Genomic DNA, 13019 nt, shown 5'->3' with positions numbered 1-13019 from the left:
GTCCCCTTCCCTGGTGGTCCTGGCGGCTTCCCTGGTGGTCTAGTGTGGGCACTGTCAGGAGAGTCGCCAATCGGCTCTCCTCTACTCGCGTCTGTCAGACGTGAGTGAGGAAAAGCCGATCAACGGCTTTTCCTGTTGACATCGTGATCAGCCATGATCACGGCTGATCACGTGGTAAAGAGCCTCTGCTGGAGGCTCTTTACCAAGATTGTTGTGTCAAACTGCCACACCGCACCACCAATCGCTGTGATCCGCGCCCCCACTGGCACATGGCAGCTGTTATCCTGAAGGATGTCATATGATGCCCATTCAGGATAACTGAACCACCGCCCGGCCGTCATTTTGCTATAAGCCGGGCGGGACGTGTTTAAAGTGATTGTAAAGGATCGTTTTTTTAAAATAACAAACATATCATACTTACCTCCACTGTGCAGCTTGTCTTCTGGGGTCCCCCAGCGGCTCCTCCCGGCATCAGATAACCCCCCAAGAGAAGTGCTCCCCCGAGGAGGTTACCTTGCAGGCACGCTCTCAAGTCTAGCATTTACGTCCACAGACACGAATGCCAGACTTGGCTCCGCCCCCGGCGTCATTGGATTTGATTGACAGCAGCGGGAGCCAATGGCTGTGCTGCTATTAATCTATCCAATCAAGACCTGGGACCCAGTGGAGAGAGGGACAGCGTGTCCCTGCTGAGGAGATGAAGGGGCTCAGGTAAGTAAAACAAGGGGGCTGGGGGGCAGTGAGTGCCAGGTGTTTTTTGCATTAAGGTGAAAAAATACGAGGGTTTACAACCCCTTTAACTTTTTAAAGATTAACCGCTTGCCGACTGTATAACTTACATATATGGCGGCAAGGTGGCTCTGCTGCGCAGGATTGTGTACCTAGTATGTGATCCTGCACTTCCAGGTCTGGGGCAGATCACCGTTTTGTCAGTACAGAAGGTATGGATCCTGTGCTCTGCTAAGCAGGGGCACCAATCCATGGCTTCCCCTAGTACAAGCACCTCCCCTACAGTAGTAAAACACCAGCTAGGCACACAGTTAACCCTTTGATCGCCCTTGATGTGTAACCCCTTCCCAGTGTCATTAGTGCAGTGACAGTGCATATTTTAATAATCGTTCCTGGTCTCCAAAAAGTGTCAAAAGTCTCAGTTAGTGTCCGATTTGTCCGCCACTATTCTCAGTCACGCTATAAGTCAGTGATCGCTGCCATTACTTGTAAAATAAATAAATACATTTGTAGATACTATAACGTTTGCACCACCCAATCTTTTTACGCTTTAGATTTTTTTACCAAAAATATGTAGCAGAATACATATTGGCCAAAATTGATGAAGAAATAAATTTTTTTTAAAAAATTTTTTTTATTGGATATATTTTATAGCAAGAATAAAAAATATTGTTTTTTTTTTTTTTTCAAAATTGACAGCTTTTTTTGTTTATAGTGCAAAAAATAAAAACCGCAGAGGTGATCAAATGCCACCAAAAGAAAGCTCAATTTGTGGGGAAAAAAAGAAAAGACATAAAATTATGGGTGTTCAACCCGTGGCCCTCCAGCTGTTATGGAACTACAAGTCCCATGAGGCATTGCAAGGACTACAAGCATGACTCCCAGAGGCATGATGGGACCTGTAGTTCTGCAACAGCTGGAGGGCCAAAGATTGAGCACCCACAGCGTTACACAATTGTCAGTTAAGGTAACGCAGTGCCGTATCACAAAAAAATGCCTGGTCATGAAGGGGGTAAATCTTCTGGATGTAAAGTGGGTAAATGCACCTTTTGGGATGTGTTACACATTACCCCGTATTTTGGGTTTAACGTGTGACATGCTTCAGCACTTCCTCCCACAAACAGTCACTAAATACCACATAAAATGATGCAGTTTGCACTAAAGGTCAATTCACAAAAAAAAAAAAAAAAATACATTGGTTGATTAGCTTGTGGTTCTTCCTATTGTACGCTGAGCCACACACGTGCATTAAGCCACGCATGAAAGGGACTTACGTTGTCCTGGGCCAGCCAATCAAGATGGCTGAAGCGCTGGGGACATAACAAAGGGGAGATCACAGAGGAGGGCACTTCAGGGGGCAAATCGTTCATAATATATAACTATGCTGTTCACATTTGGCTCTGTTGGACCTGTGCATTCAGTTCTGCTTAAATGCTGCAATGAGGAGAGGCTGGTCAAGCAAAACACAAAGCACATGTGTAAAGCACACTGCTGTGCTTTGTAAATCTGTGTTTTGTGTGTTTTTTTTTAAACATCAGTCCAATGTTCTGACAAAATGTCAAACCTGGCAGAATGAGCAATCTGCGTCACTTCCGTTTTCTTTAAACCATCATGAATTGCATATTTTGACACATTGCTATTTAGACACAACACTGGTAACCGCGTAGAGTCCGGTTCAGGATATTATGAGCGGAGATTGTTACTCCGCTCCGAAACTAACCAAGAAAATGCCCACCTCCGAGGCGGCGACAACTTTGTCCTCATTAGCCGCTGTGCTGTGAAAACAGCAAAATCTTCCTGTACTGGACTGTATTCATTAGTCCTGTTGTTTCGTGCAATTCGGCCAAATCAGCAATTACTAATGGTTTAAACAAAGCAGACGTGACGTGGTTACATTTTCTGCCGAGTTGCCTATTTTGTCAGGAAGCCGGCCAAGGTTATACTGCTATATAAAATAGCCCCCCCCCCCCCCAAGGTGTTGTAAATGTAAAGTAGAGTAAGTAAAGTGTTCAATTGTGTATGTATGAAGAATATTGTCTTCTGTGAGTATTGATTGTATTAAATAATGAGTGTAAATGAGCAGCTAAACAAAATGAGGCAACCTTGGACTTTTATGGTACAGTATAGACTCACAATGCTCAAAACAATTGTAAAAAATACACATTAATTGAAAAATCATTAAAAAATACCCACAAAAGCAGACATATAACATACAGTATCTCACAAAAGTACACCCCTCAAATTTTTGTAAATATTTTATTATCTTTTTATGTGACAACACTGAAGAAATTACACTTTGCTACAATGTAAAGTAGTGAGTGTACAGCTTGTATATTAGTGTAGATTTGCTGTCCCCTCAAAATAAGTCAACACACAGTCATTAATGTCTAAACCGCTGCCAACAAAAGTGACAACACCCTAGTCCAAATTGGGCCCAAAGTGTCAATATTTTGTGTGGCCACCATTATTTTGCAGCACTGCCTCAACCCTCTTGAGTTCACCAGAGCTTCACAGGTTGCCTCTTCCACTCCTCCATGATGACATCACAGAGCTGGAGGATGTTAGAGACCTTGCGCTCCTCCACCTTCCATTTGAGGATGCCCCACGGATGCTCAAGAAGGTTTAGGTCTGGAGACATGCTTGGCCAGTCATCACCTTTTGCCCTCAGCTTCTTTAGCAAGGCAGTGGTCATCTTGGACGTGTGTTTGGGGTCATTATCAAGTTGGTTATCAAGGCTCTGCTTCAGTATGTCACAGTACATGTTGGCGTTCATGGTTCCCTCAATGAACTGCCGGCAGCACTCATGCAGCCCCAGACCACCATGACGCTCCCACCACTATGCTTGACTGTAGGCAAGACACACTTGTCTTTGTACTCACCTGGTTGCCGCCACACATGCTTGACACCATCTGAACCAAATAAGTTTATCTTGGTCTCGTCAGACCACAGGACACGGTTCCAGAAATCCATGTCCTTAGTCTGCTTGTCTTCAGCAAACTGTTTGTGGGTTTTCTTGTGCATCATCTCTAGAAGAGGCTTCCTTCTGGGATGACAGCCATACAGACCAATTTGATGCAGTGTGGGGCATATGGTCTGAGCACTGACAGGCTGACCCCCCACCCCTTCAGCCTCTGCAGCAATGCTGGCAGCACTCATACGTCTATTTCCCAAAGACAACCTCTGGATATGACGCTGAGCACGTGCACTCAACTTCTTTGGTTGACCATGGCGAGGCCTGTTCTGAGTGGAACCTGTTCTGTTAAACCACTGTATAGTCTTGGCCACCCTGCTGAAGCTCAGTTTCAGGGTCTTGGCAATATTCTTATAGCCTAGGTCATATTTATGTAGAGCAACAATTCTTTTTTTCAGATCCTCAGAGATTTCTTTGCCATGAGGTGCCATGTTGAACTTTTGAAATTTAACACACCTGCTCCCCATTCATACCCGAGACCTTGTAACACCAACTAGCCACATGACACCAGGAAGGGAAAATGGCTAAATGGGCCCAATTTGGACATTTTCGCTCAGGGGTGTACTCACTTTTGTTGCCAGTGGTTTAGACATCAATGGCTGTGTGTTGAGTTATTTTGAGGGTACAGCAAATTTACACAGTTATACAAGCTGTACACTCACTACTTTACATTGTAGCAAAGTGTAATTTCTTCAGTGTTGTCACATGAAAAGGTATAACAAAATATTTACAAAAATGGGAGGGGTGTACTCACTTTTGTGAGATACTGTATATGAGACAGCGGAATTGCTCTGATAGGAACTGGAAAGAAATAGATGTATCAACCCACAATGAGGGATTTGATATTCGTCTCTTCCTAGTTTGGAACTCAACATATTTCACTGTAAACTGCTTCTATAGGAGTATGATTCAGAGAGGGATTTGTTCTATAGAGACCAAACATATACATAAACAATATTGACATAGCAGAACATAATAATGTACTAAGATTGCAGAATATGGAGCAGACCACCAAATCACTGCCATAATGATGAAACACCCCATAACTACAATTGAACCTAGTACATCTGATAAATGCATTGCCTAATCCCCATCTGTAAAGGCCACCAGAAAGAATTTCCTGAGCAAAAATAGTCACCAGCAGGGCTGCCACCAACAAACCACCAAATAATGAGTGTAGTTAATGCATATATTAGACATGTGCACTGACAAAAAATGTGTTCATTTTTGTTTTCATTCCATTCTTTTTTGGAAATTCGAAAATTTGGAAATGCAAAATTTCCGAATCTTTGAATTTTCACATTTCTGATTTTTTTAATTTCGGACTTCTAAATTTCGAACTTTCACATTTTTGAATTTCCGAATTTTACAAATTTCTGAATTTTCGAATGCCGCATTTCTGAATTTCCGAATTTTAGAACTTTTTGGAAATTCAAAAACTTGAAAAACCAAAAATTCGAAAATCTGAAAAAAAGAGAGAAAATCTGTAAAATTTTCAATAACAACTAACTATTAAATTGTAGGTATTGGAATTTCCTTTAAAATGTGGCTGTTTGTGAATGTAACGAATACAAATTTATCTGAAGTTATAAATTATCCAAAATAACAAATGCTGCATCAAAACAAATGGAATGGAACAAATTAATAATGCATAATAACAAAAAGGTTTTGTTATTATTATTATTATTGTTGTTTATTATTATTAGATCGTTACGTTCCATCCATTTAGATACAGGATTCGTTTTTTGTAATTTGTAACTTCCGAATTTCCGAATTAGAATTTTCCAATTTCTGATATCTCCAATTTCCGAAATTTCACATTTCTGAATTCCGAATTTCTGAAATTACAAATTTTCCAATTTCCAAAATTTTCCAAATTACAAATTTTCCAAATTACAAATTTTCCAAATTACAAATTTTCCAATTTCCAAAATTCCAATTTTAAATTTTTCCATTTTTCTAATTCTCTGAATTCTGAATTTTGGAAATTGAAAAATTCGGAAATTCAGAGATTTTGTAATTAACTAATTTGTCAAAATTTGTTAAAAAACTAATTCATAACTAAATGAATTGCACATGTCTAGCATATATTATAATATTATAGAGAACTATTTCTATAGTAGATGTTGTAAGTATCAGTTGTATGATTCAATTTTCCAACATGAGTCACATATATGTATCAACTCCTTTTACCATTCTTTTGCAGGCGATTTTGCATATGATATGGACAAGGTAAAATATGTTCACGTTCTAATATATCTTAGTGCCCAGAATATGCAATGAACAAGCTTTTACAATTACCATCTACAATACTCCTGTTATTTTCCATGCTTTACTCCTTTTATTGCTCAGAGTCTGTCATTTGCACCCATTTAGTATTTCATGTGTGGCACCTAGGGTTAGAGTAATATGTTGATGCTTTGTAAATACAGAATACAAAAAAAGATGACTGTTCATTTTTTTATCATCAATAATACAGCTTTCTTCTTAATTTAAGGATAATGCTCGGGTGGGTGACGAGTTTATGCGTCAGATTGAGTCAGTGGCCGCCTACATTCCCTATATGACCTGCCCTGGAAACCATGAAGAGGCCTAGTAAGTGCATGGTAATTCTTGTATTCACACTTGTGTTTCCACATGTGACATTTGGTTAAATTAAATGCAGGCCTATCCACTGTTTAAAATGTTACTGTTTTAAATATTGTTCTTCAGCAGAAAAGTACTATTATTTTGAACACTAAATCTTCCAATTCTTAAAGCCCAATTAAACGCTCACAATTTATTTCTGCAACACAGTCAGGTGGCATATAGAGTAATAAATTCAGTTTTCTATTACATTTTTTTTTCTTAACAAAAAGTTTTAAAATGTAAAAAAAAAACTGTGTGGGGTCCCCCCCAATCCATACCAGGCCCTTTAAGTCTAGTATTACATTTTAGGTAAACCCCCACACCAAAAAAAGAATTATTCGAGCAAGCAGCCTGGCAGGCCAGGAAAGGGAGGAGGGAAGAGTGAGTGCCCCCCCTCCTGAACCATACCATGCCACATAAACTAAACATGGGGGGGTGGTTTGGAGCGGGGGGCACGCTTCCCCACAACCCTGACTGGTGGTTGTGGGGGTCTCCGGCCCCTAGATCCTGCCCCCTCTATGTGAATGAGTAGGGAGTACATGGTACCCCTACTCATTCACCAAAAAAAGTGTAAAAACAAAACAAAACTCATGCCATTTTTTTCATTACTTTTTTTTTTTTTACACTAACCAGTCGGCTTCCCAGCATGTGTCTTAACAACCAGCTAATGTTAAAGATGCCAGTGGCCGCCAGCTCCAAAAATCTGCATCTGAACCGCATCTCAAATCACAGCTGAACATCTGCTTAGGAAATTTGCTGTGAAAATGGAGGGGAAATTCTCACCGGACGTGTGTGAACCTAGGCTATATGTGATTTTTATACTTTACTCCAAACTTGTCCACTCTTCCACTCTTCACCAACACCAGCTGTGCTCTCATCTTGTATAGATGACCCACATAAAAATGTAAGGTCAAAAACCGCACAAATTCCCTTTAAATGGCATTCCATATGTTTAGTGGATTATCTGCAGCCTTACTGCACCAGTCCGCTTTACATGGAGTCCTGTATGCCCAGCAGGTCATACTAGTCGTGCTCCCCTCCTCAATACAGCAGCAAGAAAGAAAAGGGCAAACACCATAGTGCTTCACCTTTTACTTTATTCACACCTCTCACAAAGAATAATGCTCACATTATCATGTGCATTAAATGCAATCACAAGTACAAGCATCAAATGTAAATACACTTCTGGTGTTCAGCTCCAGCTGGCTATAGTAAATACCTCACTTCCTGGACTTACCTTTGCGTAATGACGTAATCCAAATGGCTCCACCTCTATGCGTTTCGTCACATTGTTTTAACACACATGGAAGTGTTATAAGGTGTGAGCAGCTTGTTTCATGTAAAGTCATTTTTTAGTGTAAAGAAAATAGCAGTCCAAAGGTTTATTGTTTACAGAATCACGGTTTTCCTGTAGGCTGACACAACCCCACCTGAACAGTGTGTTAATAAACCGTGCTCTTCAAGTAGTGAGAGTGCTGTTGATTTATACGCTGTTCAGAGCTAGAGAGCCAACTTTCCAGATCACTGTAGTATTGGATATTTTACTCCCCCCCCCATCCCACTTTTTGAGTTTTTTCATTTTATTTGAGGAGCAGGTACTTAGTTTTAACGGGTATCCGCTCCCACTTCTGCTCAAACTGCCTAGGCGATCAGATTTGACGTTTTTCTCCCTCTTCCTTCTGCCCACAACCTTCTGGGACACGTCACAGGTCCCAGAAAGCTGTGGGTTCATTCAGACAATATTATATATGGAGTACCCTCCAAGGAAATACTAAGGGACTTTAGGAGCAACTGAGCAGAAATTTTTTTGAAACAAATAGAAATGTATTAATATAAAATATGTGGTGCATACATCACCATCAGTAATTGCATAAAGCAACAAGAACAAAATCATATATCAAATATAAATGCAAATCCTTTAGTGTTAAGCCTGACGCGTTTCTTGACCTATGTAGAGTCTTTTCTTCAGGGGCATTTCATGCGAAATAGTGCTGCTATATTGATATTCTATAATGAGTCCAAGTCACGCATCAGAGTCAACATCAAGGTAATTTATATTTTAGATATTATTCTGTTCTTGACGTCTCATGCAATTACTGATGGTGATGTATGCACCACATATTTTATATTAATTTCTATTTTTTTCTAAAAATTTGCTGATCAGTTGCCCCTGATGTCCCTTAGTATTTCCTTGGGGGGGTATTCCATATATAATGTAAGTCATGGGGAAAAAGCGCTGTCTAATAATCCTAAACTAAATAATAAAAAAAATGAATTTCTGCTGCAACTTAATGTGAGATGCACACAATACACTATAAATTAAACAGAGAAAAAGCTGCTCTGAAAATCATAAAGTATATGTGATAAAATATATACAGTACTTATATATCAATGAGTGCTACAAATTGCAGTATAGTTAAATACTGCTACCATTCAATAAATATCGATCAATCTTGTTCACGTGTGTTATTATTCAATACCCAACGTGATATGAATTGGAAAATTAACAGTGAATATAAATAAAGGTAAATAAAATAAAAATATAAATATATGTAGGTAGTCTACAATTGAAGTAGAGAGTCCACAATTAGAGTAAAGAACTAGTGAGGTAGAACTTCAATCCTCTATAGTGACACTGCACACGACACCCTCAAAGAAGTGACAGAATACACCAAGGGTAAGATCCTCCACCAATAAACCTAATGCCGCTTACCAGCTGGCTAGATCTCTTTTTAGGGAGATCAAACGTGCCTATGGCTTATCCCCCAGCCTGGGTCTCTGGGCCAAATTGCATGCGGTATATCCCAATGGTCCACTTGGATCAACATAAAGGGCTCCTGCTTTAACCTCTCCTCACAACCATATTGGTATATGTTCTTTTATACAAATAAAAACAGAAGAATTCCCATAGTGTAATTTCGCAAACAAATTTAATAAAACGAATATGCATCAATCATGCACTTACATTTATCCTGTATTAAAAAGCGTGTATCCTATTGTCAAGCCAGCCAGCACTCTCTCACTGCCCGTCATTTCCTGGACAGGCGGGGAATGGTGGTGAGGTCAGCATGGATTTCTATAAACCTGGGTCCATTCAGAAAGCACAGCACAACTCATGCATCTTCATTAGGAAGCCGGCTATGATGCTGCAGAGTCACAGCCAACTTCCCTTAGTAAACATGTCAGCGCTGAGGACCCGAAGATTGGCGAGGAACCATCCTGGGTGAGGACAGTGCTGGATCCTTGGATAGGTGAGTGCCCTTTTTTATTTAGTATTTGTAGCTGCTGGCTTTTAAGATTTTTCTTTGTTAAGAATAAAGAACCACTTTATTATCTAAAAACTGTCATATTATATGATATTAAAAGATTTGACAATATCCTATTAAAACAGCAGTTTTTGTCACCTTTTTGTTTTTCAGCAACTTCTCCAATTATCGCATGCGTTTCTCCATGCCAGGAAACACTGAGGGCCTGTGGTACAGGTAGGAAAGCGCTAGGCAGAAATGACATATTGATGCATGGAATGTACATGTGACCTTAACATTTATACATCGTTCTTTCTCCAGCTGGGATCTTGGGCCTGCTCACATTATCTCGTTTTCTACAGAAGTCTATTTCTACCTGAAATTTGGCCAAGAATTGGTGGCGGAGCAGTTTAAATGGCTACAAAGGGATCTGCAGGTTAGATGAACAGTGTTGTTCTTCAGTCTCCACCCATGTCAGATCATGGTCTTGTTTTTACGATGTATACTTTTGGGATTGTGCTTTGAGTGGATTGTTTTTGTAGAATAGGAGAAAGGATATCTTTTAGTGTCACATTGAAAGCACATTCAGGTCAAAAAGTAATATCTTTCAATTTAAAACCCAACCTCAGCCACAACTTTTGATTTTGTTTGGGATACAGCAGGGGAGAGTTTTTATTGCTGTCTGTATCTCTATTGTTCAAAACAGGAAGTATTAGGCTGCTGGATGCAGGTTTATATGGAGAATAGTAACATCTCATCAATTATGAATAGTAGAGTACTTATGCACTGCCAAGTAGAAATAAAGGGTACAAACAGTGGAACAGCTACTACCATTGATTAGTGAACTCAAACATTAGCAAAAATATGTAAATGGGTGTATAATAGTGTGCTTGTTCACATAACTTGGATATATATAAAAAAATAACACAATAATCATTTAGACCTAAAACTTTCAAACTCCATATATGCAATCAATGATCAAAGAAAATAATATATATGTGCAAAATTAATATACCAAGTTGTAAAGCGCTACGTAAACTGTTGGTGCTATATATATCCTGTATAATAATAATAATATATAAACAAAGAATGTCTAAGTGCAAAACAATTATGTCCAGTTCATATCGTGATTATGATCAACCGTATCCAGTGAAAAAATATACACAAGGTGTAAGAAAAATATATCCGGTGAAAAATGTTGCTTCCACCGCCACCAATAGTTGAAATGGCTGCTCGCCTCAGGAAAAGGCCATAAGGCCAAACACCGCTTTGATATCCAAAAGGTGTCTGCTGGGCTTCACACTAGATATTTCCAAAGACTCAACTGTAATGTTTAACGACCACGACTCACGGTCCGCAAGCACTCAGAAAGGGCACAAAAACACCATAGCACAATATTGTCAATAGATATAATAAATGTAATAATAACTGCTTACATTACAATTCAATGACATCCATGATAAAAGAGAAATAGATCGCCTCCTCACCGCACTTCCACACACTGTGGACACAGGAAGTGACGTCACAGGCCCCACCGGATGCATTGTATCACTGGTCACGTGACCAGTGATGCAACGTGTCGGGTGAAGCTTGTGACTCACTTCCTGTGTCCACAGTGTGCGGGCGTGCGGTGAGGAGGTGATCCATTTCTCTTTTTATCTCGGATGTCATTAAATTGTAACTACAGTGTAGTCAGTCTTCACAGCTAAAGTGAAGTTCTGTGTATTGCCATGATCTTGGCCACATATACACCATAATTAAGGCTGGATTACCATTACTTATAGGCACCCAAAGCAGCACTTTAAATATGTGATAAATAATGTCCAACCTTCCCCTTTTAGGAGGCCACCAGCAAGGCTCGTCGTTCTGAGCGCCCATGGATCATCACAATGGCACACCGTCCAATGTATTGCACCAATTTTAACAGTGATGACTGTGCCAAAGTTAACAGCACGGTGAGTAGAATATCCAAACTTTTTGTAAATCTTAATTCCAGGACGCCATGAATATGGACATTTTTCACCATGCTAACAGATATATTTGAGTGCAAAATGTCCTAATAGTGAAAAAGCCCAAACATTTTTTTAAGTCTTGAAAAAAAGCGCAGAAAGTGAGGACAGAATCTTTTGAAAAACCGATTCCAGCTCTGTACAAAACTAGAAAAATAGGTTTTAACTGATAACATCTATGGAAACCTTTGCTTTATATTTTTATGGATGAAGGAAATTCTATCGCATTCAGCTAGCTGACACATCTTTTTAAAGCTACCGTGCATATTACAATTTGATTGTACAATCTTTTTTTGGATCTACCAGAAACTAATATGAGGGCCTAGCTAAAGCCGGTCATAGATAGATTTGAACCATGTATGGGCAGACTGAATATACCCAAGTTGATCGATCAGTCAACTTGGGTACAACTAGCCTGCTGGATTTTATGTTATAGCCACTAGCAATAATCACTGCTCTCCCGACAGGTATAGCTTCCCACCACAGGAGAACACAATGGCTCCACAGGGGGGGATTCTCCTGTCAGCACTGTCTTTGTTGATGGGGTAACAAAGCGAATTTGCTCCGTCTATGGCCAATCCAATCACGCAAGCCAACTGCGGAAGTTCCTCTTCTACATAGCTGTTGGCAGATAATTATGAGATTATGCATTTGGATTATAACATATATTGTTAGCTTAAAGTGTAAGGGCTAAACTTTTTTTTTCAGTTTTGGATAGCGTGGAGAAGGATTAGAACATTTATCAGGTTTTTATTGCTGTCTGTGCCCCTATTAGGGATAGTCACCCTTCTTGTTTTATTCGTCATGTTTATTATTATCTTGGAGAATGAAAGTGAATGAAAATCACAATTTTGGGTTGTTACCAGAACAGGAATTGAGGGGAAAATATTATATTGAGGATACTGGTGACAAACAGGGATTTTTTCACTTTAGAGGGGTTTCCTCACACTTCCTGTTTTGGCTATGGGACAGGAAGTAAAGGGGAATCTTATCAAAGGGAGACAGATGGGAAAAAATTTCATCTATGTGTAGCCCTCTCTCTGTGACAGAAACCAGTCATTAAAATGGTTCTGCCGGTAAACCTTCTTTGATAAGCAGCTTGCAGCCAATCGGCTATAGCGCTAATCAGTTTATTATGATGGTGGAGAATCCCTGCTGTCAAAATACAATGTTCCGGCAAAGGGGAATCCTGCATCCACATTGCTTGTGTGGATGAAGGAATCTGTTCGTTTTTTTTTCATTCAGCCACAAACAATTGTTTTCTATGTGCCCTTGTATTGAGCCTTAATGCACCTAGTGTGAACAAGCCTTCAAAGTTTGTGTAAAAAAAACTTGCATTTTAATGAATTGTATTAGGCCTCATGCACACTGGGAGTTTAGGCCTGGTTCACGCCTATGCAGTTTGCAGTTTGCATATTCCAGGTGCATTTTGCATTT

General features: G+C 39.7%; 1 protein-coding gene across 2 annotated transcripts in view; it reads left to right on the top strand.

Moving 5' to 3' along the window:
* The window catches only part of ACP7 (acid phosphatase 7, tartrate resistant (putative)), a 63332-nt gene that overhangs the window by 36197 nt on the left and 14116 nt on the right, over positions 1 to 13019 (top strand). For both annotated transcript variants that reach the window (XM_077480225.1, XM_077480215.1), the window contains exons 5-9: positions 5907 to 5932; positions 6198 to 6295; positions 9748 to 9810; positions 9895 to 10009; positions 11415 to 11528. In XM_077480225.1, coding sequence (XP_077336351.1) covers positions 5907 to 5932; positions 6198 to 6295; positions 9748 to 9810; positions 9895 to 10009; positions 11415 to 11528 — 416 coding nt within the window. The remainder of the gene's footprint in view (positions 1 to 5906; positions 5933 to 6197; positions 6296 to 9747; positions 9811 to 9894; positions 10010 to 11414; positions 11529 to 13019) is intronic.

The sequence above is a fragment of the Lithobates pipiens genome, unplaced genomic scaffold (assembly GCF_037356315.1).
Source record: "Lithobates pipiens isolate NorthernLeopardFrog02 unplaced genomic scaffold, aLitPip1_a1.2 Scaffold_1, whole genome shotgun sequence".
Taxonomy (NCBI): domain Eukaryota; kingdom Metazoa; phylum Chordata; class Amphibia; order Anura; family Ranidae; genus Lithobates; species Lithobates pipiens.
This window is presented reverse-complemented; position numbering and strand designations above follow the sequence as displayed.